The 22,840-nt window shown below is 24.9% G+C and overlaps 1 protein-coding gene across 1 annotated transcript; it reads left to right on the top strand.

The window, feature by feature from the left end:
* Nucleotides 1-468: 468 nt before the first annotated feature.
* LOC145840439 (uncharacterized) lies at nt 469-22,840 on the top strand. The gene is made up of 22 exons (XM_082947702.1): nt 469-608; nt 3,793-4,016; nt 4,339-4,416; nt 5,182-5,295; nt 5,589-5,690; nt 5,938-5,979; nt 6,044-6,101; nt 6,480-6,649; nt 7,002-7,105; nt 8,383-8,434; nt 8,874-8,994; nt 12,376-12,474; nt 12,995-13,109; nt 13,526-13,717; nt 14,862-15,027; nt 15,514-15,682; nt 17,640-17,836; nt 19,705-19,821; nt 20,346-20,513; nt 21,146-21,325; nt 21,815-21,874; nt 22,303-22,840. Exons 1-22 carry the CDS (start codon nt 494-496, stop codon nt 22,330-22,332), a joined length of 2,673 nt encoding a protein of 890 aa, XP_082803828.1. The 5' UTR covers nt 469-493; the 3' UTR covers nt 22,333-22,840.

Genomic DNA, 22,840 nt, shown 5'->3' with positions numbered 1-22,840 from the left:
AGTTAAAGCTGAGATGCTACGTATGAAATTATTTAATAAGCATTAGAGAGACTGCATTTGATGATGACATGGAAAGTTGTTGATGGTCGAGCATTGTAGTATTAGTGCTTATTTAATTCAAATAAATTAATTTCTTGATCAAAATTTTGTAATAGATGACTTTATTACTTTTAGTATTTTTCAGGCTATTTTAAAGCATTTTTACTAAAAAAAACACTTGTACTTTTTATTTTAAGCAATTTAAATCAATAATAATTTTTAGTTTGTTTCTAAAAAAAATTACAATGATATAAAAAAATAAAACCTTTGGTATTTGTATTTGTAAAATCAAAGATCACTACAAAAATTAGCTTAAGCAAGTTTTTTACAGCTGCTCTTCAGTTGAGTGTATGACTGCAATAGGGGAATTTAAAGTTTTCTCAATAAGTAAATTGTAAAACTTATTTACTTGCAAACAAAATCAAGTTAGTATTATTTTGAAATAGTGATTTAAATGGAAGAAAAAAACAGAAGTCACTCATTCAAGGAGAAAACAAGAAATGCTAGTGAAATTTTGGAAGATGCATTGCAAAATTTTGACAATATCTTAGAAAATGCACACAATCATGGTAAATATTTATTTCTATAATTGTGTTAAGTTTTTAAATTATAAAAAACAATTAAGTTTTTAATTTAATAGTTTTAGAGTTTGAAATTTTTTAGACAAACTTATTCTTACTTTTATTGTATTGAAACATGCCATAGGCATGTGATTGAAATTAATTAACAATTATTGTTTATCTTTTGTATATGTGTTATGTCAACCACTGGGTTTTAACTTTACACCGTTTAACTCAGAGAATTTTCAAACCCGTCACCCTTAAGCCATTTTACACATTCTAAAAAGTATTAGAAAAATCAATACCAAAAAATATAACAAAAAGTAAGTCATTTTTGGTGCTCCAATTAAAAACAAATTGTAAAAGTTTGAAGCAAAAGAATGGTTTTTAAATGCTATTAAAGTAACTTTTAGTAGAGTTTAAGTGTACTCTGATAAAACATGAGATATGATAAGTGGATTATTATAATTTCAAATCATTTCTTTATGGTCTAGTTCTTTAAGGCTAGCTGATTTTTCAATTGTTAATTAAAATATTATATTTTAACTTATTGCATTTTTACTATTTTTAGTATTAAGCTTAGTCAGGTTTCAGAGATGTATTGATCTATCAATTTTGTTATTAGATCTATTATTTTGTATGGGTTAACTTAAAATCTAACTATCAAACTAAAAAATATTAAAATAAAACTAAGAATGAGCAAGCTAAAAATTGACTTGTTTAAAGATAAGCTATAAAAAAACAGCTTGAAATTTTTATTAGAGTTAGGGGCTGGAAAAGTAAAATGATTGCCCACCAATGTTTAATAAAAGGGTAAATTTTCAGCCCGAAAGAATAAAAATAAACTTGGAAACTTACACTATATATAATGTGATTTTAAATGAAAGGAAAATAAATGTACAATTTACCATTTTACAAAAGATTTAAACCTTACACTAGATAAGTAAAAAAATAGTGACATATGATAACTATTCTGTCAAAATATTAATTGTGAATAACATAATATATAATAATATAGATTCCGGTCCTCCATGAACTAAATTTCTCCACATCTAACTAAAAACATTGCCCACCTCTACTTAAGGTCATTTTTTACAAGATTAATTTATTTTGGAGAGTTTTATCTTAGCTTTCAGACTTTTTTAACGCATTTCAAAGTTTTCAAAGTAATTTTAAAGGTATAAGGGATCTAAGAAAATGAGTTCAATAGAGTTCTTATGCAAGGTTCAAACTAATAAGATTTGAGAGCAGTGAAACGCCGTTAGTTGAAATAAAGTTTTAGCACAAGAACATCTGTGGTGATATATTTTTTCCTTCAATTTTTAACTAATAATCCTTTTTTTTTTTTGTTTTACTGCAAGTTCATTACTTATATTTAAGTTATTCTTTTTTCTTTGAAAATAGTTTTTATTATTTTTTATAACTTTCTTTAAATTTTTTCAATACTTTGAAATTCCGATTCTATAATTTTCAAACTGTAGTTGGGAAATAAATAAGGTACTTACATTGAACCCAGGGTAAAGTGCGTACAGTTTTGAGAAAAATTTTACTCAAAGTAATATTTAACATCCACTTATTTTTAGTGAAACTAAGACTATTTTAGAGGTAATAGTTGTTTAAAATTATTTGTATTATGTTTGCAAAATATTATAATGCATACATTCACATAATTTAATGTTTTGATAAAGTGTCATAAATTTTTATTGCAAGTTTTTATTGATTGCATTGATTTAAACATTGGTTGTGTAGCTTGTCCCTACTGTATATGAAAATAATTTTCTTAAAGTTTGTGATCTCTAGCTCCAAAAAGTAGAACATAGATTTTTAAAGAGTTTTAAGTTTTAGAGAAAAATTGAGGTCCACAAGTTTGTATCTTAAAATTATTTTGTCTAGTGTTTTTATTTTCTTCAAAAACTGACTAATATTTTTCAGATTTGTGTTTTAAGGCAATAAAAATTGTTTTTGGTAATAGTTATTCTATATTTAGTAAAAATTAGTTATAAAAAATATTGCCAGTTTCATATATAAGTTTTAATATCGAGTACTTAAAGAAACATTACTACATTCTTACTGTAATTCAATTCACAAAAATTTCATTCAAGTTATTGTTTTTTAAACTTTAGTTTTTTTGTAGGGAAGTTTTAAAATTTAATCAAAGTTTTATGATAAATTTTATTATGTATAAAATAAAATTTAAAGTAAAACGTTTTATAAGTTACCACGCAAAACGTTTTTAGGTATTAGTATAAAAACCCCTAAACAAAAATAAAACTTTCTATTAAAATGTTTTTTTTTATAAAGTCAATTTTATTTTCTGTCAAATTTAAAACTATTTCCTTAAAATTAAGGTAGTAAAAGAAATATAGTAAGTATAATGTATTTACACATTATGTATATACCTTAGTTACTTCTATTCTGAAGATTTTGAATAACTGTTAAATATTTTGGTCAATAGTAAATATGTAATTGTCTACAAGTTTAAATTTTGTATTTAGTGAACTTTTATTTCAATATTTTCTAAACTATAATACTCTTCTATTTGAACCTTACAATTTTAAAGAGGCATATGGAAACTACAGAACTTACATTCAATACTTGAATATTGTGAAAAGTAGCAACAAAAATATCTTATATACTGTTATCTCTCATATTTAAATGTTTCATTTTTATTTGGTTTTATGTTTCACCTAAACTGAATATTTTATTTACAATGCATTAACATTTAATTGTTTTTTAATCTTTCTGCACCCTCCCCCATAACAATTTATCATGTGTTGCCGTTGGTATTCACATACTTTTTACAATCTTATACTAGTTAATATATTTTCAATATTTTTCATAAGTTTCATATTAAATGTAAGCATTAAATATTGTTATGAGAGTTCTACAAGAAAATTAACATAATTTTGAAACTACAAATAACAGCTAGCTTTATAGTAAATTAGGTAATCACCTAAAAAATTGATAATAGTTTAATATTGGTAGGCAGCCTTGAAAATATCAATTAGTTTAGAAAATTTTGTAAATCACTAATAAAGGCTTTGTAATAATTTATTAAATGTAGTTTGAACATTTAAAATAGATTAACAGATACTCAAGATAATAATCAGCTTTAAAGACATCACCAAGTTTTAAATTATCTAGATATAGCCACTTATTAAGTGTTTATAATAATTTATCAAATATTTTCCAGATGAAATCATGTACAACGCGGCAATCAACCAGCAGAACAATGAGAAGGCAGATCACGCGGAGGAAGACCCGATGAAGGAGGTGGCCACCTTCCTGGACGACATCAAACCAGCTATCGAGGAGATCATGTACGAGAACAACATGAACAGCAAGCAGTTCGTGTACAGTTTGTCAGATCACGTTGAGATGAGCACTGTGGAGTTTTACCGCAATCTGTTTGAAAGTGTTGGTTTATTATTTATTGGTTAAACTGTTATTTTAAGCAATATCTGTTTGTGTATTTGGTTTAAACTAAAAAGTTTTAAACTTAAATTTCTTAACTTTAATTAAGTTTGTTGTTTTATCCATAATACAAAAGTAAAATATAAGTTTTGATGAAAAATTGTAAAACTTTTGTCATGCATTTTTGCAATATTTAAGCCACATACCGATCTACTTTGAATTTGTTAGTTTAGTTAATAATTTTATTCAAGTGTATGTTAAGTATCTGTTTTCAAAAAATTATGTGTGTTGTTTGATTTCATAATTCTATATAATACATTTTTAGGAACAAAACATTGATGAAAATGAGTACACATGGAAAATTAAAAAGCTGAATAAAGAAGTAACCAATCTACAAACAGATGTATGTTTTTAGATATTTTCAAAATAATTTGGTAGCATATTTACTTGCTTGTAGGTTAACTTTATCAGAAGCTATTTAATTTTACTTTTTAGTGTGTGTGAAAAATAAATGTTTTATTAAAGATGATAAGATTGTAATCCAAAGCCAAATTTATAAATATTATGTAACTAAAACGGTCTCTAATGTTATTTTCAGAAAAATATTATTTCTTTTCAAAAACTACATCTTGTATATTAATTGATGTTCTAACATAAGATATTCTGCTGAATATTTTTTAACATTACTTGCCGTGTTTTTAAAACAATGATAATTGAATATAAAAATTTTGAGATATTTGTTTCATGAATAATTTATTATTCAGTGTTGTAATATAGTTGATTTGATGATTTATTATTTTAGGATGCCACAAATTTTTTTATTAAAACTGTTAAGTAAATATACAAATGTAGGTAATATATATAAATGTGAACTTGAAGTATTTTGAAATATTTAACTTATTTGTGTTCTCAAAGACAATAATATAAATTGATATCTTGAGTTTAAAACAGAAAATCAACTTTTTGAAACTTCTATAAAGCATTTTTCTGAAATTATTAAGACATTTTGTTATTTGTATTTTTAAAAGAAGTTTATACTTTTTAAAATTAAGCTAGCTGTTTTCATTAAAAAAATTTACTAAAGTAAGATATTTTTTATTACTACTTGTTCTAAAGAACCCTGTAACACAATATACTTTTTTTGTAACTAGTTCAATTATAATTACAGAACAGTTTACTGAATGATCGAATTTATCTGCAAAATGGTAAAATAGAAGATCAGAATATTGAATTGAAGCAAATAAAGTTGAGAATGCTAGAAGCTGACAACAGACTGCAAATGGTAAGTTTTTTATTGAATAATTAATTAACAATTTGATAATTACAGTGTTAGAAAATAATGCAGATGGTAAATGTAATGATAGAACTTGCTTTCAAAAAGTTATATTTATTTAATTTTTTTTGTTTTCCAAAAAAGGTCCCTTTAAGTATTTAATTGTATATTTGTACAATACAAAAAGTATTCTGTTTTAATTATATAATAAAACATAAAACCTATTAGAAAAATACTTAAAAAACTAATTGATTGTTTGTTTATTGTGGCATTCGTTTTTTATGTTAATACAATTATTAAAGGAAGTAAAGGACAAAACGAATTTTGAAAATATCAATTTGAAGTTGAGAGAAGAAATGGTTGAATTGCGAAAACACATGTTCAAAACTCAACAGAATAGTCGGGTAAGTTGATAACTTAGATATTAATACATTTTTTTTGGTAATTAAACTTTTTTTTTTATTTGTACATTTTAAGTTGAGTTGAAGTTTTAGATATATTTCAGCCCTATCTTATCAAAGTTTTGAGAGTATACACTTGTTTTCAAGCTTAAATGCTTAAAAAAGTTTTAACATAGATTAATATTTCTTTTTGTAACATAATTTAGTAATATTTTTGTTTATTTATTAATTAATTTTAAATTGTTTAAAGGAGAAAGAAGTGGAACAGGAAAGCATCAATCAATTATTGAAGGTAAACTTTTTTATAAATTAAAACCTAATTAATTAATACTTATAAACTGAAATATATTTTTTAGGATGAACTTGATCAATTGAAATTAGAAAAGGAAAAACTTCAAAATCAATTAGATTCAGGTTCAAAACAGTTTCTATACTTTTTTGTTCAAAACTTATTTAAACGATAGCCTTGAAGATATATAATATTATTTTTGAAATTCAGCAAGTTTTATAAAATGTGTATTTTGTGTTTATCTAAAAAAATAGTCATTTTTATACAATTTTTATTTATAAAGTTGAACAAAAAAATTTACACAATGTTATACAGAATCTTTTATTAAAATACAAACTAGTCAAATAAAATTTTGACAGTTTTAGTTTTTCTTATGTATTTTTTTTTTCACGCAAGTATATTTTTCTACACATTCGTTCACCAATTTCTAAAAATTAATACTTCAGGTTTTAAACCAAGATCGCATGATAAATATTTTTAAACTTTTTACAAAACGCCTACAGCTGTGGAGTCTGCAAAACTGCAGATGGAGGGAAGAACAGTTTCTAGCAAGGGAAACCCCCAAATTGTTGTAAATAGTGATTCCCCAACATTGAAACTGAACAAATCGCCTTCTTTCAAAACTTCACCGTCGGACGAGGGCATCGACGTTTCGAATGAGAACAAAATGCAGGTTTCTGTTTGCAAGCTTATATTTTTTGTAAAACGAAATGAAACAAAGCTTGTTTTAATTTTTTTGAAGTTTTTGGTAGATGATATGCTTGGCAAAATTTTATATGTTAACTCAAAACCTGTTGGTTTTAATACTGAATTGTCTAGTTTAAAATAAACAAAGATAAAAGCGTTTAATAAAATAATTGTTATTAACTGTTTTCATATAAAAAGTTGCAAGTAGTTCTCAAAAAAAATTAAAAAATAATCAATAATTTATTTTACTATATAAATTTTAGCAGGTAAGTTTTTAATTTAAGAACTTGTATCTGACTATCTCTAAAAAGTTATTAATATATTTATGTTTCAAACAGTCGGAAGAAGTGAACAGGATTGTTGTCAGCAAACTGAAGATGCCTGCACCTTCAGCTACCAGTACTCCAACTCAACCCATACAAAATAAATCACCAACTCATCTGTTAGTTTGTTAATAAATATCCAGTATTCCAACACAACCCACACAAAATAAATCACCAACTCATTTGTTAGTTTGTTAATAAATATCCAGTATTCCAACACAACCCATGCAAAATAAATCACCAACTCATTTGTTAGTTTGTTAGTAAATATCCAGTATTCCAACACAACCCATGCAAAATAAATCACCAACTCATTTGTTAGTTTGTTAAGGCCATAGGGGGGTCCAACATTTTTTTTTTTTACAAAAATTAACTTTAGCTTTTATATGAAAACTCCATGCCAGTTTTTATAGAATTAAAAATTTTATTTAACTTTTGAGATATTTAATTTTTATTTTAATTTTCCTATATAAACGTATGGACCGCAAATTTTTTGGGGTCAATTTTCTCGGAAATTTAAAAATTCACTAAAAATCTATCTCCTCCTTCATTTTTCAAGCAATTTTCTTCAAATTTTCAGGAAACGTTCCTTATAGTAAAAGAAAAAAACGTTACTTTAGAATTTTAGTATTGAAAAGAAAATAAAAATTTTATCACAAAAATAAAATAAAAGTGTTTTTTTTGCAAAATAAAAAAAAATCATTTTTTTTTTAATTCCAAAACAACGTTTTTTTGTTATTGTATAAAGATTAGACTGTGAAAGTTTGAAGAAGATAGCTTGAAAAATGTAGGAGATAGATTTTAAATAAAATGGTCTTTTTTCGCTGTTTTAGTTTTACCTTCCCATAGGGAACATATTATGCGGCCCGACTTTGACCGGTCATATCTCAAAAAATAATTTGAACTTTTTAAAACAATAAAAAGCATCTTGAAGCTAAGAAAAAACTCTATAAAATAAGATCAACTTGTAAAAAACATGGTTTACCCCCCTATGGCCTTAATAAATTCTACTGCTCATTTGTTAGTGTCTTTGGATATATGACCCAATAGTTTGTAGTTTATTAACTAGACTTATTTCTAGTTTATTTCTTAGAGCATTTTTGAGACTCCGTAGATCTGTCCTTAGATTTTTTGAGAGCAGTGAAACGCCGTTAGTCGGAACAAAATTTTAACACAAAAACATCTTTAAATTGTTAACTACAAAACTTATTTTATGTAAAATAAATATTGCCGGCTTATTTTTAGGTTTCTAAAGATAGCCAAATATCTACCACTTATTCGTTTTGTTTTAACAAATAACAAATGGTAGATCAAATTTGAAATAAATCTATGCGTTTCACTAAGATGCATTTGTTTTTTTTTGCTTGGTTTAAATTAAACACCTTAATTTTAACAGAAAACTAACTGAAAAAGACTCGGCAAGTTTAAAAAGTTCAACATCTGAAGTTGTTAGTTTGAAAATTATAATATTATATATTGTTCAAAGTATGTACAATATATTTTTTTTATTATTTAAGTTAACATAGCAGTTTACAGTTATCTCAAGAGTATACGTTGTTTTTATGATTTTAAATTACTATGATGAAACAAACTTGAATTTTTTTAAATCCTTAGGGAGATATACAATTTGTTTTTTAGAAACTCTTCAGTTTTAAAACCGCCACAAATTGATAGTAAATATTTTAACAAGCTTTTTGAAATGCCTAACATTTAAACTGAACTATATTAATTATTTTTTTAAACTCACAAGTATAAAATACCACTGGTATTTCAATACTACTTGTCTTTCAGAAAACAATTGTAACATATTTTTAAAATCTATTCAAACAAGCTAATTAAAATAAACTTTTTGTTTATCTTACTTACAAAAATCTGTAATAATATTAGAGAGAGAAAGTAGTTCACAATAATGACAAAGCGGTATCTTCTAGTATGGACGAATTACTCGATAAAAAAGTTGATTTGTTGCCTACTTTCAAGCCAGTAACTACTACCAGTTCCTCACAAGGTTATTTGTTTGTTTTAATTTAACAACTCACAAGGTTTTTTGTTTTATTTCTACGTTTGTTGTACAATGAAGTTTTTTAGCTATGTTTAAAATAGTTTTTAACTTTTTTTTTGATAATGTATTTTCTCGTTAATTTATTTAGAAACTGCATAGTATCTTGTTAGTTATCAAACTAAAAACAATTGTATTAAAAATTTATTTCTACAAAAAGTATTTATATAATTGCTATAGAAAAATATCGCTTTATCGCGAGTTTGTACATTTCTTAATAACTTTATGTGTTTGAAAAGGTAAAAACTTGAAAATTTTCTTGAATTAAATAAAACCAGTATTAATACAAATAGTTACATTGTAAATCGTAATTTGTCAAAATTGTGGTTTCAATACAAAACAATACCACATTGTTTTCCACTTTGTTTGGTGAATAGATAGATTCATAGTATAGATTAAAGTATGGAAAGTTGTACTATTTATTACTAATTAGCTTACATAAATATTGGATGTAATTCCAGTTGTAAGCTAAATATTTATGTTAAGTTTGTTTGTTGAAACTTGTTTAATTCCATAAAATTACTTCTTTTTTTGATATTTTAGTAGAGATGTATAAAAAAATTCAGTTATAAGGTTTTCGAAAAACTGAATAAAAAAAAAACTGCTTTAATCATCTAAAGTGTTTTTACATCAGATATAATTTTTGATTAGTAGTAATTAGTTGTATTATGTAGGTAGTATGATGTGGTTTTAAAACATATCAAAAATTATAAGTGCAAACATTTTGATAATAAGATAAGCTTACCGCGCTCAATATATTAAAACAGAAGCTTTTTTTTTCAGTTTTAAATTAAGTTTAGGATACAAGCTTTCTAATAAATTTATTTTTATTTTTTCGCTACCAAATTTTATATCTGATTGATGTATAGATTATTAACTAGTTAATTCAATTTTTTTATTCCCATTTTCTTCCATCACTTAATATTTTACTCTTAACAAGTATACTTGAAATAAATATTTTGATTAACTTATCAAATGACTGCAAATTATAAAAATATTTAAATTAAATTTTTTTTGTCTCTTTAAAAACTTCACTTTAAAAAAAAAAATTCCGTAAAAAAATCATAGAACAGTTAAATCAAGAAATATTTTTAAACTCATAAAACACAGTAACGTATTTATTGTCTTGAAGCGACAAAACACCAAATAAAAATTACCGTGATAAATCACTTTCTCATAAAATACTGTTTTTCTTATCTAAAACAATGTAAAGCAGTTTTCTACAGAATTTCAAACTTTTTAAAACTTTTTTCTAATAAAATTTTAAAAAACGCTAATTTTATAGAAATTAAAATTCAAGTATTCGCACAAGGAGTCACTTTATTAGTTGTAACTTTTTTTACTGTGGTTTAAATACAACACAATAACAAATTTTTTTTCGCATTTTGTATAGTATAATAGATAAACTGTGTTGTATGGATTAAAGTAATAATGTTGTACTATTTTATTGCTAACTAACTTTTATAAATATTGGAGTTCCATCAATATATAGTTGTAAGATAAACTTTGAGTTTAGGTTTGTTTGTTGAAACTTGTTTAATTCTTTACAATCATTTTTTTTGATAATTTTATAGAGATGTATAAAAATATATTAAAAATAAACACGCAATGTTTCAAATGCTAATTAAAATATGTTAATGAAATGAAAATTATATTTACTGAAATAAAAAACGATGCTTTGATTTAAGTTTCAATTAATTTTTTTAAATAAATTAAGCTTTAATTTAGAAAATGTTTTTGCATTCAATACATTTACTGATAGTAGTAATTTATTTAAATATATTGCGGTTTTAAAACAAATCAATATTATCAGTGCAAACATTTTGATAAAAAGATAAACTTACTGTACTCACCTTATTGAAACAAAAGCATTGTTTTATTCAGTTTTATCTAAGTTTACAACACAAGTTTTAATTTACTTATAAACTTTTTAGTATTTGAATTAATTTATTTCTATTCCATTTATCAATTTCTATACTTGATTGAAAAAGTATTTAGATATTTTAATATTTGGTTTTTTCTTAGTCAATGTATTTCAAAAAAAAAGTTTTTTTAAAGAAAATAGTTTCCATAAATTTTCATTCCAAACAAATACAATTCAGATAATTGTTTTGACTAACTTAGTTTTTATCGAATAACTGTAAAATTCAGAAGTTTATTAAATTGTATTTTGTCTGTTTGTGAATTTAAATGTTTATACACAAAAAGTACTTCTGTAAAAACTTTCATTCAGATGTACAGTTAAACAAAGATTTTTGTACTCATTTCAATAAGGTTATATTGAAGCAATGAAACGGTGAAATAAGATTTACTTTGATAAATCACTTTCTCATAAAATACTGTTTTTGTCGTGTAAAACAGTGTAAAGCAGTTTTTTACACGATTTCATACAATATTACTTGTATGTTTTTGCTATTACGTTAAACTTGTTTGTCTTGCAACTGTAGTGTAATAATAAAATTTTATTTGAAAATTTAAAATAAAATAAATTATTACTTATATTTTTTTCTTTCAATAGTTTTTATCATTGATTATTGTACTGTATCTATCTTTATTTATTTTAAAATGACTAATATATTTGGCTTTATTGTCTTAATCTTATAATCATCAGCTAAACGATTATAAATGTTCCTTAAGATAGGTTATTGAAGTTATTTAAAACTTTTATATGCCAAGTTCTTTGTTCATCATATAATTAAATAAAATAGTCTTAGATTTTCCAATTTTTTTTTGTTTCTGTCTAAATAATATGTTTTTCAACAGCAATTTTAAAGCGGTTTTTGATTAAATGATGTCGTCATTTAATTAAATGTGCTCAAATCAAGTTCTCACAAACTTCACGCTTGAGTAACTTTTAGAAAAAACACAACTTAGCAATGTATGCAACACTAAGTGGTGTTATTATTTAATTTTTTTATTTCAAAAAAGAAGTAAACATCCTAAAAATGTTTGTCAAGCTTATTGTTAATTGTGTAAAGCAAATAGAAGTTCTCAAGTTAGGAGAAAGTTTAATCCAGACAAATTTTGTAAGTATTGATCGTTTAATTAAACTAAATCGTTCACAAAAACTTCAAGTGTCTGCGTCTGCAGTCATGTTGAAGTTTAACTTTTTTTTTTACATTATACAGTCGACTAAATGTTTTGAAAATTACAACACCTAAAATAACATCGTTTCGTGTAAAAACTATGCAGAACTCAATATTTTAAATGTATAAACTTGTACTTTCTGTTCAAGGCTTATGCGTTTAGGCCAATGAAAACAATACCAATATCAAAGTTGCTATATGTTTTTTTTTTAAATTTTTTTTTTAATACTTCAGTTATTTGCAGATGTTTCGTCTTCTAACACATCCAGATCGAATTTAGCTGAGGAAAATCAGCAAGAAAAAGATGAAAAGAAACCATCTAGTAACAGTGTCCCTAATCTAGGTATGAACATAATAAATAAATACATATTGTCTTATACTTAAGTGACAGTGTTCCTAATCTAAGTATAAAAATAATGAAAAATAATATTTTAATAAACTAAATAATCATTTAGTAACAGTGTTCCTAATTAGAGTATAAAAATAATTAATTGATTTAGTTGACGTTCTATATTATTTTGCAGTAACAAAGTCTTTTACTTAGGTATAATTACAACATTATTAACTCTAACTGAGATACATTATTCACATTTTACATCATTTAAAACATTTATACCCTTATAACAAGGGATGTATAATATATGTTTTTTAATTCACTAACAAAAGCCTCATTTAAATCATATGCCCTAATATTTTATTAAAATTTTAATTATATAAATTAACTATTAATTTTTACTAGTTTTATGTTTAAGCTTTACGTTGTTTACATCTTCTAAACTTTTTAGAAGAGCAATTTTTAAAAACACATTTGTTTCTGATACACACTTATTAGTTTATATTAAACAAATGAATTATTTTTTCAGCATTAAACAAGATCAAACCAGTTGCAGTAGAAAATGTTGAAAAACCTCCTAAAGTACCTACTGTAGTGCAACAAGATAAAAAGAAAAGCAAAATGAAAATTAAAAACTTGTTTTCGTTAGTTTTTATAGTATGTTTTTATACAAGTTATAATTCAAAACAAAAATGATTTTTTTAAACAACCTGTTTTAAGTTGTCAAGCTTTGATGTTTTGTAAATTAAATAAAACTCATTAAGAATTTGAATCAGTATTTTAAAATCTAATCTCGTTAGTGAGTTTTAAATGGTTTGCAAACTTTTATCCCTCAAATATTATAAAAGGTTATTTTAACTAAAACATTGATTATTGTGAGTAATTAAATCTAACAACAATTGAAACTAAAAATAGACCCAAAAACGTGTACTTTTAAATACCTGGACAAAATTTGCCAAAAACATTTGGCAACCCTGAAAACAGTTAAATTATTTATAAAAATTCATCAAGTTGTTTAAGAAAAAAATACCTAATTTTAAAGTAATTTTCAATCTTTCAGGTTCAGTCTGCGCCGGAGCAGGTCGACCTCACTGGAGGGACAGCAGGAGAACGAGCAACCTGTGATGTCGAGCGGTAGGAAGAGAAGCAGCATATCAGCAGGGAGCAACTTCAAGAGGGGAGGGGTGAGGGCGACCACTGGTGGTTCGCAGAAGACATGGAACAAGCTGAACTCCGTAAACAATATTAATAAGTTTGTTTTGTTATTTTATTTGTTAAGTGGAACAAGTTGAACTCCGTAAACAATATTAACAAGTTTGTTTGTTTTTGTTATTTGTAAGTTGAACTCCGTAAACAATATTAACAAGTTTGTTTGTTTTTGTTATTTAACTTCATATATATATATATATATATATATATGTATATTATACAAATACTTATAATATATATATATATATATTAGTGGAACAAATTGAACTCCGTCAATAATATTAACAAGTTTGTTTGTGTTACTAATGCACAATTATTTTAGTTTTATATATAAATATATATATATATATAATTTATTGAAATGACGATTTTAAAAATGCTGGAACATATGGTTCATAAAGACAAAAAAGATTGTCTCTAATCTTCAGCCAGTTCAAATTTAAAATCTGGCTTTTAGTTCAAATTAAAAATTTGAACTGGCTGAAGATTAGAGACAATTTTTTTTGTTTTTATGAAACATATGTTCCAGCATTTTTAAAATCGTCATTTCAATAAATTATTTAAAAGCCCTTCAAGTGGGCTCAGTAGAAGGTGTTCAAGTTTGAACATTAACCTTATTTTTTATATATATATATATTTGTTTATTAATGAAACAAGTTGGACTTCATCAATAATATTAATTAGTTTGTATATTTTAATTGTTTTTTGTTATTTTCTAGTGGAGAAAATTAAACTCCGTCAATAATATTAACAAGTTTGTTTGTTATTTTAGTTTTTTTAATTATTTTGTGTATTTATTTGTAGAACAAGTTGAACTCCATCAATTATATTAATATATTTGAGTATGTTTGTTTATTTTAGTGACGACATTTTTAAAGGGTAGTTGTTTTCCTAAAACGAATCTTTTTATAACTATTTATTTATAAAACAAACTTTACTTTTTATTCTCTATATTTTAAAGTTTATCATATGGAAATAGGATCCAATATTAATCCATATCTTTTAGCTAAACTCATTTTTACAATTATCTACTTAGATCAATTTATTATGCTTTATTTTGTTCTAGTTTTTTTAAAGAGTTATGCACTAACCTTATGATAAAAATTATCTGAAACCATTTGTTTTAAATCAGTTTTATTGCTTCATTTATGTCTTAATTTTAATGCTAATTTGTTCAATCAAAACAGTTCATCAAGCGGAAACAGGAACCAATCAAACGCTTCCAGTTGGTCACATGACGAGTACTTGTCATGGTTGAGCGACATCGGTCTTTCTGTTTACAAAATGAAAGTTTCTGATTGGCTGAAAAGCGGAAAAGACTTGTTACAAATCAGTAGCCACGAAATAGAAAAGGTTTTTATACTCATACATGTTTTATAGTTTTTTTTCACAGTTCTGACATTCAAGTTTTTATCTGGATTAGTATTATTTTCTCAAACTTATTAAATCAACTTTTTGCTTTTATTAACAAGTTTTATACTGTACAAAATTTAAGATAATGACTTAGTTATTAATAAAGTTTACTGTAAAAAAATCTCGTTTATATTTTGTAAACATTTTTATTTTGCTTAAGTATTCTCAAATCTTTGTAATCTATTTTCGATAAGTACTTTCCTGAATAAACATTTTTATTCATACCATCTTATTTTTATCAACGGCTTGGAAATTAAAATAAATGTTTTTAGTTAAAAAATATATTATTATTTCTTTGTAAAAGTATAGCAAACTCACTTACTAGTTTTATTATGTATTTAAATCTACTTTCTATAAACTTTAACATCTTTTGTATAAGCACTTGCCTGAATTAAATTTTTAAATATCGCTTTTCATTTAATGAAGGACTTGGGAATAAAGAATGTGTTGCATGCGAAGAAGTTGAAACTCCACATGCAGATAATATCGGATGATGTTGATAATATGGATAAGGAAATGCTAGATGGCTGCATCAATTTCAACAGTATTTGGGTGGCAAGATGGCTTGACGATATTGGTCTTGCTCAGTATAAAGGTTTTTTTGTTTATATTTTTTACCAAAAATAGTTTTTATTTCAGTAAAGTGATCAATAAGTGCGTTATTATAAAATGTATACATATATATATATATATATATATATATATATCTGAATCTCTAAACAAAAGAAACGAATTACAAACTGGCTGCATACACTATCGAAAACAATTTATCTAAAAACTCTGTAAATAATTTTGTCAAAAATTAACTATCTGTTCTATTATTACGTAATACCTAATTTTGTATAATTTTATTGCTGTACTTACAAGTTTGTTTTTCATTGAATAAAATTTGGCTGAAGACGCGTATTAAACGCAGAAACAGCTGTCCCAAGCAAAAGTTTATTTTGTGTATTTTAGTTCTATATATATATATATATATTTATTTATTTATTTATTGGAGATGCTCAGTATTAAGGTTTATTCTACTATATTATATATTTATCCGTTCGATATTTTTAATAGTAAGTTCAAATTGAATAAAAGTTAGTGCGCAAAATTTCAAACTCTCACGTTTCGGATTCTGATAATTAAAGTTAAATAATCTTCGAAGAAGTAATATTTAAATTTTTATGTTTTTAAAATTACAATAGGATCCTTAAACAAGTCATCAATGGACGGTTTTATACAGTATTAAAAATATTTTTAAACAACTATTAATTGCGGTTTATTTGCTTTAAAGAACTATTCAGTACCATGTTAATTGAGTATTATTTCAGTGAATTTCTATTAAAAATTAATTTAACATTTCAAAATACTACCAGAATCATCCAACAAGTCCTCGATAGACGGTGTTATGATATTTATTGTAGACTCAAATTTAATTATCTAACATTAACGTTATTTGTTGTTTCATTTATAATATATTGATTTTTTTATTTGATGTTTTCTATAACAACACAAATAAAATTCCACCAGAATCGTTCAACAAGTCGTCGATAGACGGAGTTATGATATTTATTGTAGACTCAAATTCAGTTATCTAACATTAACGTTATTTTTTTCATTTATAATATAATGATTTTTTTATGTGTGATATTTTCTACAACAACACAAATAAAATTCCACCAGAATCGTTCAACAAGTCCTCGATAGACGGAGTTATGATATATATTGTAGACTCAAATTGAGTTATCTAACACTAGTGTTATTTTTCAATTATAATATAATGATTTTCTAATGTGTGATATTTTCTATAACAACACAAATAAAATTCACCAGAATCGTTCAACAAGTCGTCGATAGACGGAGTTAAATAATAGTAAGTTCAAATTGATAAAAGTTAGTGCGCTAAAATTTCAAACTCTCACGTTTCGAGTTCTGATGATTAAAGTTAAATAATTTTTGAAAAAGTAATATTTAAATTTTTTATGTTTTTAAAATTACACCAGGATCCTTCAATCAGAACCATTTAGTAACTCTATTGTATTAATTGAGTTTTATTTCTGTGAATTTGTATTAAAAATAAAGTTAACAGTTTTTAAATTCCACCAGAATCGTTCAACAAGTCCTTGATAGACGGTGTTATGATATTTATTGTAGACTCAAATTTAATTATCTAACATTAACGTTATTTGTTGTTTCATTTATAATATATTGATTTTTTTATTTGATGTTTTCTATAACAACACAAATAAAATTCCACCAGAATCGTTCAACAAGTCGTCGATAGACGGAGTTATGATATTTATTGTAGACTCAAATTCAGTTATCTAACATTAACGTTATTTTTTTCATTTATAATATAATGATTTTTTTATGTGTGATATTTTCTACAACAACACAAATAAAATTCCACCAGAATCGTTCAACAAGTCCTCGATAGACGGTGTTATGATATTTATTGTAGACTCAAATTGAGTTATCTAACATTAATGTTATTTTTTCATTTTTAATAAAATGATTTTTTTTAATGTGTGATATTTTCTATAAAAACATAATTTAAATTCCACCAGAATCGTTCAACAAGTCGTCGATAGACGGAGTGATGCTGCACAACATGACGGTGTCAGACATCAGCAAACTCGGCATCAACAACCTGTTCCACCTAGTCAGCATCAGGAGGGCAATTGAGGTGCTGAGGGCAAACACGTTCGACCCCAAGAAGTACGAGAGGAGGCCTTCCAGCGACATGAAACCGCAGGATTATGTGGTTTGTTACAAAATTAAATATTTTGGCTAATTTAGTTTATTCAACTTAAGTTGGTTTGTTTATAGTTTATTTATACTTGTTTATTACTTTCAGTTTATTACTTCCAGTGACATGAAACCACATGATTACGTGGTTGGTTTGTTTTAATATAAATTATAGTTTTCGAATATAATAGATTGAAGATTAAACTTTAGTTAGTTAAACTCAGTTTTTTTCATTTTTAATGTACAATTTTGGTTTATTTTTGTCTTTTTGTTGTATGTCTTTCTGTATAAGTGGCCTAGGTTTTGATGCCTGGGTCCTTCGTATGACAATAAACTTACAATAATAAAAATAAATTACACAAATGTAAATTTGAGCTGTGTTTAGTTGTAATGAAACAAAAATAGTATTAGTTTTAAGCTTTTTAGTCGAGGTTAATTGCGTTATTACAAGGTTAGTTGTCTTAGATGTATAAAACCAATTTTAAAAAGGTGGAAATGAAAATTCAAAACTATGTGGTTGGTTTTCAGTAAAGTTAGAAAAAAATCATATAAATCATTCTATTAAAATTAAAGTTGTTTGCTAATAGTTTGAAAAAATAACACGCGATAAGGTTAAGTAGTTTAACATTTAAAAATGTATAGCTAAAATTTAAATGTAATGAAACCTCAAAAATATGTGGTTAGATTATTTAAAGTTTAAAAGAAATAAGTTAGTTTTAACATTGGAATTAAAGATTGGTTGCAATATTGAATAGGTGTTGAAATAAATGTTGACTTTAAACACCATGATTATGAGTGTGTTTCGTTGTCAATGTGTTTAAAGATAAAATAAGTTTGATAAATTCTTTTCAAAATCTATTTTTTTCGACTTAGTTTGGTTATTGAAAAGTAATCATATGATTGTAGGGTCAATTATAAAGATTTAAAAAAATAAACTGCAATGTTATGAAATTGTTTGGTTGAGTACCTTTAAAAATCACAATTTGTTAGATAAACAAATTTAAGTTAAATACTAATTTTTTAATATCAAAGTTCTAAACTATGTGTATAAAAACTTACTTAACATTAAAAAGATGAATTAGTTAAAAAAAAAACGAATTTAAAGTAATTATTGTCTTTTCTAAACTTGTATATGTTTCTGATTGTTTTTTTTTTAATTTTCTGAAACTATTTGTCTTCTTACCTTAAGCCAAGGTCAAACTAAATAGTATGTATATCCTTTTTTAAAGTAAGCAGTTTTAATTTGATTTAACTTGTTAACTAAGCTTTTATACATTAACTTTTATTGTAAACGAGTTATTTTCTGGAATTTTTCCGTTTTTAGCCTTTTGTCCTTCCCTAAAATATTTCATATTGATTTTTGGAAGGGCATTAGCTTTTAATATAATCAAATGTTTCACTGAATTAAAAAGACAATGTTTGTTTTCATTTTAAAGGCGCTTTTCTTATTGACTATCTGTCAGTTTCATGTTTTTAATACGAAATACCAAGATAATTAATTATCCCATATTATCTTGTAATGTTTAAAGAAAATAATGTTGTTCAAAATATTTTACCAACAAAATTTTATAAAAATGCGAATATAGTTTGCTATAAAAGGATTTTTCCTTTGCTAATGTCCTTTAAAAAATTTATGACCTTGTATCAAACAAAACTGAAATCAAATTTGTCATTTATTTTCTTTGTTATGATTTATGAATATAAAAACAAAAGTATTGAAAAAACTTAAGTTTTAGGTTCAATAAAATAATCAAAATTTTTAATTTTTTTTCCCCGAAATTTCTTGTAAAGTTTAACATTTAAGTGTATATATAAGCTGTCACCAATTTAACAAATATTTTAATACTTCACCAACTTATTAATATTTTATAATTATTACAACAGTCAGTAGAAGGAATTGAAATGTGGACATGCCAACGAATAATGGAGTGGTTGAGACAAATCGACCTGGCCGAATTCGCCACCAATTTGAGAGGTTCCGGTGTCCATGGAGCTGTTATGGTAAGATTTTTGTTATAACAAATATATGAAATTAAGTAATAAATAGATAAAGATAGATTAAGCGTAGACATAAATTGGAAATGTTAAGTAGTAAGCAATTAAATCTGCAATCAATAATTTGATATTGATTATTTTAGCGAGATCTTAATTTTGTTCTAATAAGAAATAGATAAGTTTGGATTTAACTATTAAGTATTCCTAAAATGTATTGAAAGTCAGTTCACTGGCGTCACTCAATAACTTGTATTTAAATAAAACTTTGAAGCAAAATAATACCATACAAAGATATCTCTTAGAATTGATAAAACAGGCATAGACTATTTGTATATTAATAAAAGAACAATAAGTTGAAAAAAAAGTTGTTTTTAAGATTGTCAATTTTCCCCACAGGTATTGGAAGGTCAGTCCACTGGCGATACAAATAAGCAATTAAATAAACAATTTTAAACATAAAAAGAACTGAAATAAAATATTGATAATTTTTTTTTACACCTATAAGTAATGTTTATTTTTCAATTCCACAGGTACTAGAACCTCAGTTCACAGGCGAGACACTAGCGTCGCTGTTGCACATACAGTCGGGGAAAACCCTGATCCGAAGACACGTGATAAGCAAGTTCGAACAACTCATACCCGACAAAGTGAAGGAGACCAAATTGAAGAAGAGCATCAACATCGAAGCTAAATATAAAGTTTGTTCGCAATTTTTTTTTTGAATGTGATCAAAATCTGAAAAAGATAAAAAGCGAATAATAAAAAAAAATTATTGAAAAGCAAATTATTCCTCTAAATTTTTTATATTTTTGTTTGTTGTCTTAAAAAAATTTTCAAGAAGATCATAAAAATTGAAGCCAAAAATAAAAATTGTTTACATAAAAAATATTGTTGTTTCCTGTTAATTTATAAGTGAGAAAAAGACACAGTGGGTATTGAATAAGTTATATTTTTACTGTATAACACTTATCAAAAGTAAGTAATTAAAATTAAAAAAAAAAACCTTAATTAGAAACTTACTCATACACTAAGTTGGTACATCTCTAGCTTTTTTAAGATTTAAAACAATAGCATATTCTATTCGAAATTTTGTGTATATATAATAAAAAGACAAACAAAACCCACAGATAATGAGGCTTTGTTAATTACACGACTGTAAATAAAGTTTTTTTTTTTATTCAAAATTTTTTATTTACTTAAGATGCCATTCATTTATTTTATCAATTAATAATTGTACATTTACAAAACCAAGTACAAAAAAACACCATTTAAGCAGCATTAAGTATATCTACTTTTCACCAACCAATAATTATAAAATCCCCCTAAACAGATAACGAAACGCTCGATATTCACGCGCCACCACTCGTCCATAAAGAAGCAGGGACACTACACTTCGCAGGAGTTCGTAGCCCCCATTAAGAACCTGAGCGTTAACAAGATGCAGCGAGCTAGATCGGATCTGCAGGTGAAGATTGAGATGAACAAGAACAATGAGGATCAACCTGACAGTGTGAGTTGATTTATAAAAGTATTTATTAGTTTTTGGAATATAAAATAAAACATAAAATTTGTTTTTAATCATTTTTTAAAAGAACAAAAACAATGAGGATCACCCTGACAGTGAAGGTTGATTTATAAAAATATTTATTAATTATTCGAATACAAAATAAAACATAAACTTATTATGTTTATTTTACATCTTGTGTTTTTTTTCAACCGTTTAATTTCTTAAAAGTACCACTAGATTTTTGTTTTTACTTTAAATTAGTGTCGTTGTTGTTACATATTTATTCTTTATATGAATTTGAAATGTTATTTAGCATGTATATCTAAACTGCCAGAGTCACTTGACGTTTTCAATTTTTAATGTAATTTTTGTAATGTAAAAGAATATTTGGTTCTAAACTACTAGAGCAACTTCACGTTATAAATTTAAAATGTAACATTTATACACTTTATAGAAATTAATAAAACATTTACAAGTAAATAAAAATTTCAGTTCAACGAATCAACAACCAGGGAGCTGGGAGATTTTTCGAAACAACTCCAAACTATGACGGTCAGTTTTTGTTCGATAGTAATACAAACTGAATGTATTGCCATGATATAGTTTAGTATTGATTTATCTGCCATTTAAATATCAGCGGTTTGTATTTTATAACAACAAATCTTTAAAACCATGCCCTATAAATGTTTTTATATATGTTTATTTTTTTTTTGGACAAAACATTTGTTCATGTTAAAATAACTGAAAATAGCTTTCAAGTAGTTGACTTTAAATATAAAACTTTATCTAAACTTCACACTTAAACTTCAAAATTGAAACATACGTTGCTGTTAACTTTAATATTAAAAAGACTTTCTTACTATACACTACTATTATATGCATTTTTTTCTATTTTCAATCAAATATAAAAGTTATACTTTTATAGCTAACTAAAGTTATTATCAACTGTGGTTCAAAATATAACTTATTTTTTTACACAGAATCAGCTTTCCACTTCGAACGAGAAATAATTTCACAAGTGACTACACTGAACATACAGCCTTATATTTATATCAAACTAGAATTAATGCCTTTCTCTAAAAATCATACATCTTGGTTTACACACATTTGTTTTGTCAAAATATTCTCCATGAATTTGAACTGTATAAGTTTCATAAATAGTGCTAAACTTTTTTGTTGTAAATCAATGTTTTTTTTTTGATAATGCTCTAATGTGATCGTTTTGGTATTTATATATTGGTGCCTGTTTTTGTTTATTTCTGATTAATATTTATTTTGTGTAAGAATATTGTGTAGAAAAGTCGAACTTTTTTACAGTATAAGTGAAATGTAAAAAATATCTTCATATAAACTAAAAATACAACAAAGCATATAAAAGTTATAGTACATATTACTATATTAAAAATATATATTTCTGTGTACATAAATTATTTTTGAAAATTAGTGATATATAATTTATTTCGGATAAATTACAAAGATTTAAATAAAAATTAAAACTTTCTTTTTATTATTTGTTTT

Source organism: Thalia democratica, chromosome 7 (genome assembly GCF_965202585.1).
Source record: "Thalia democratica chromosome 7, ktThaDemo2.hap1.1, whole genome shotgun sequence".
Classification (NCBI taxonomy): Eukaryota; Metazoa; Chordata; class Thaliacea; order Salpida; family Salpidae; genus Thalia; species Thalia democratica.
Note: the sequence above shows the minus strand (reverse complement) of the source record. Positions and strands in the feature narration are given on the sequence as shown.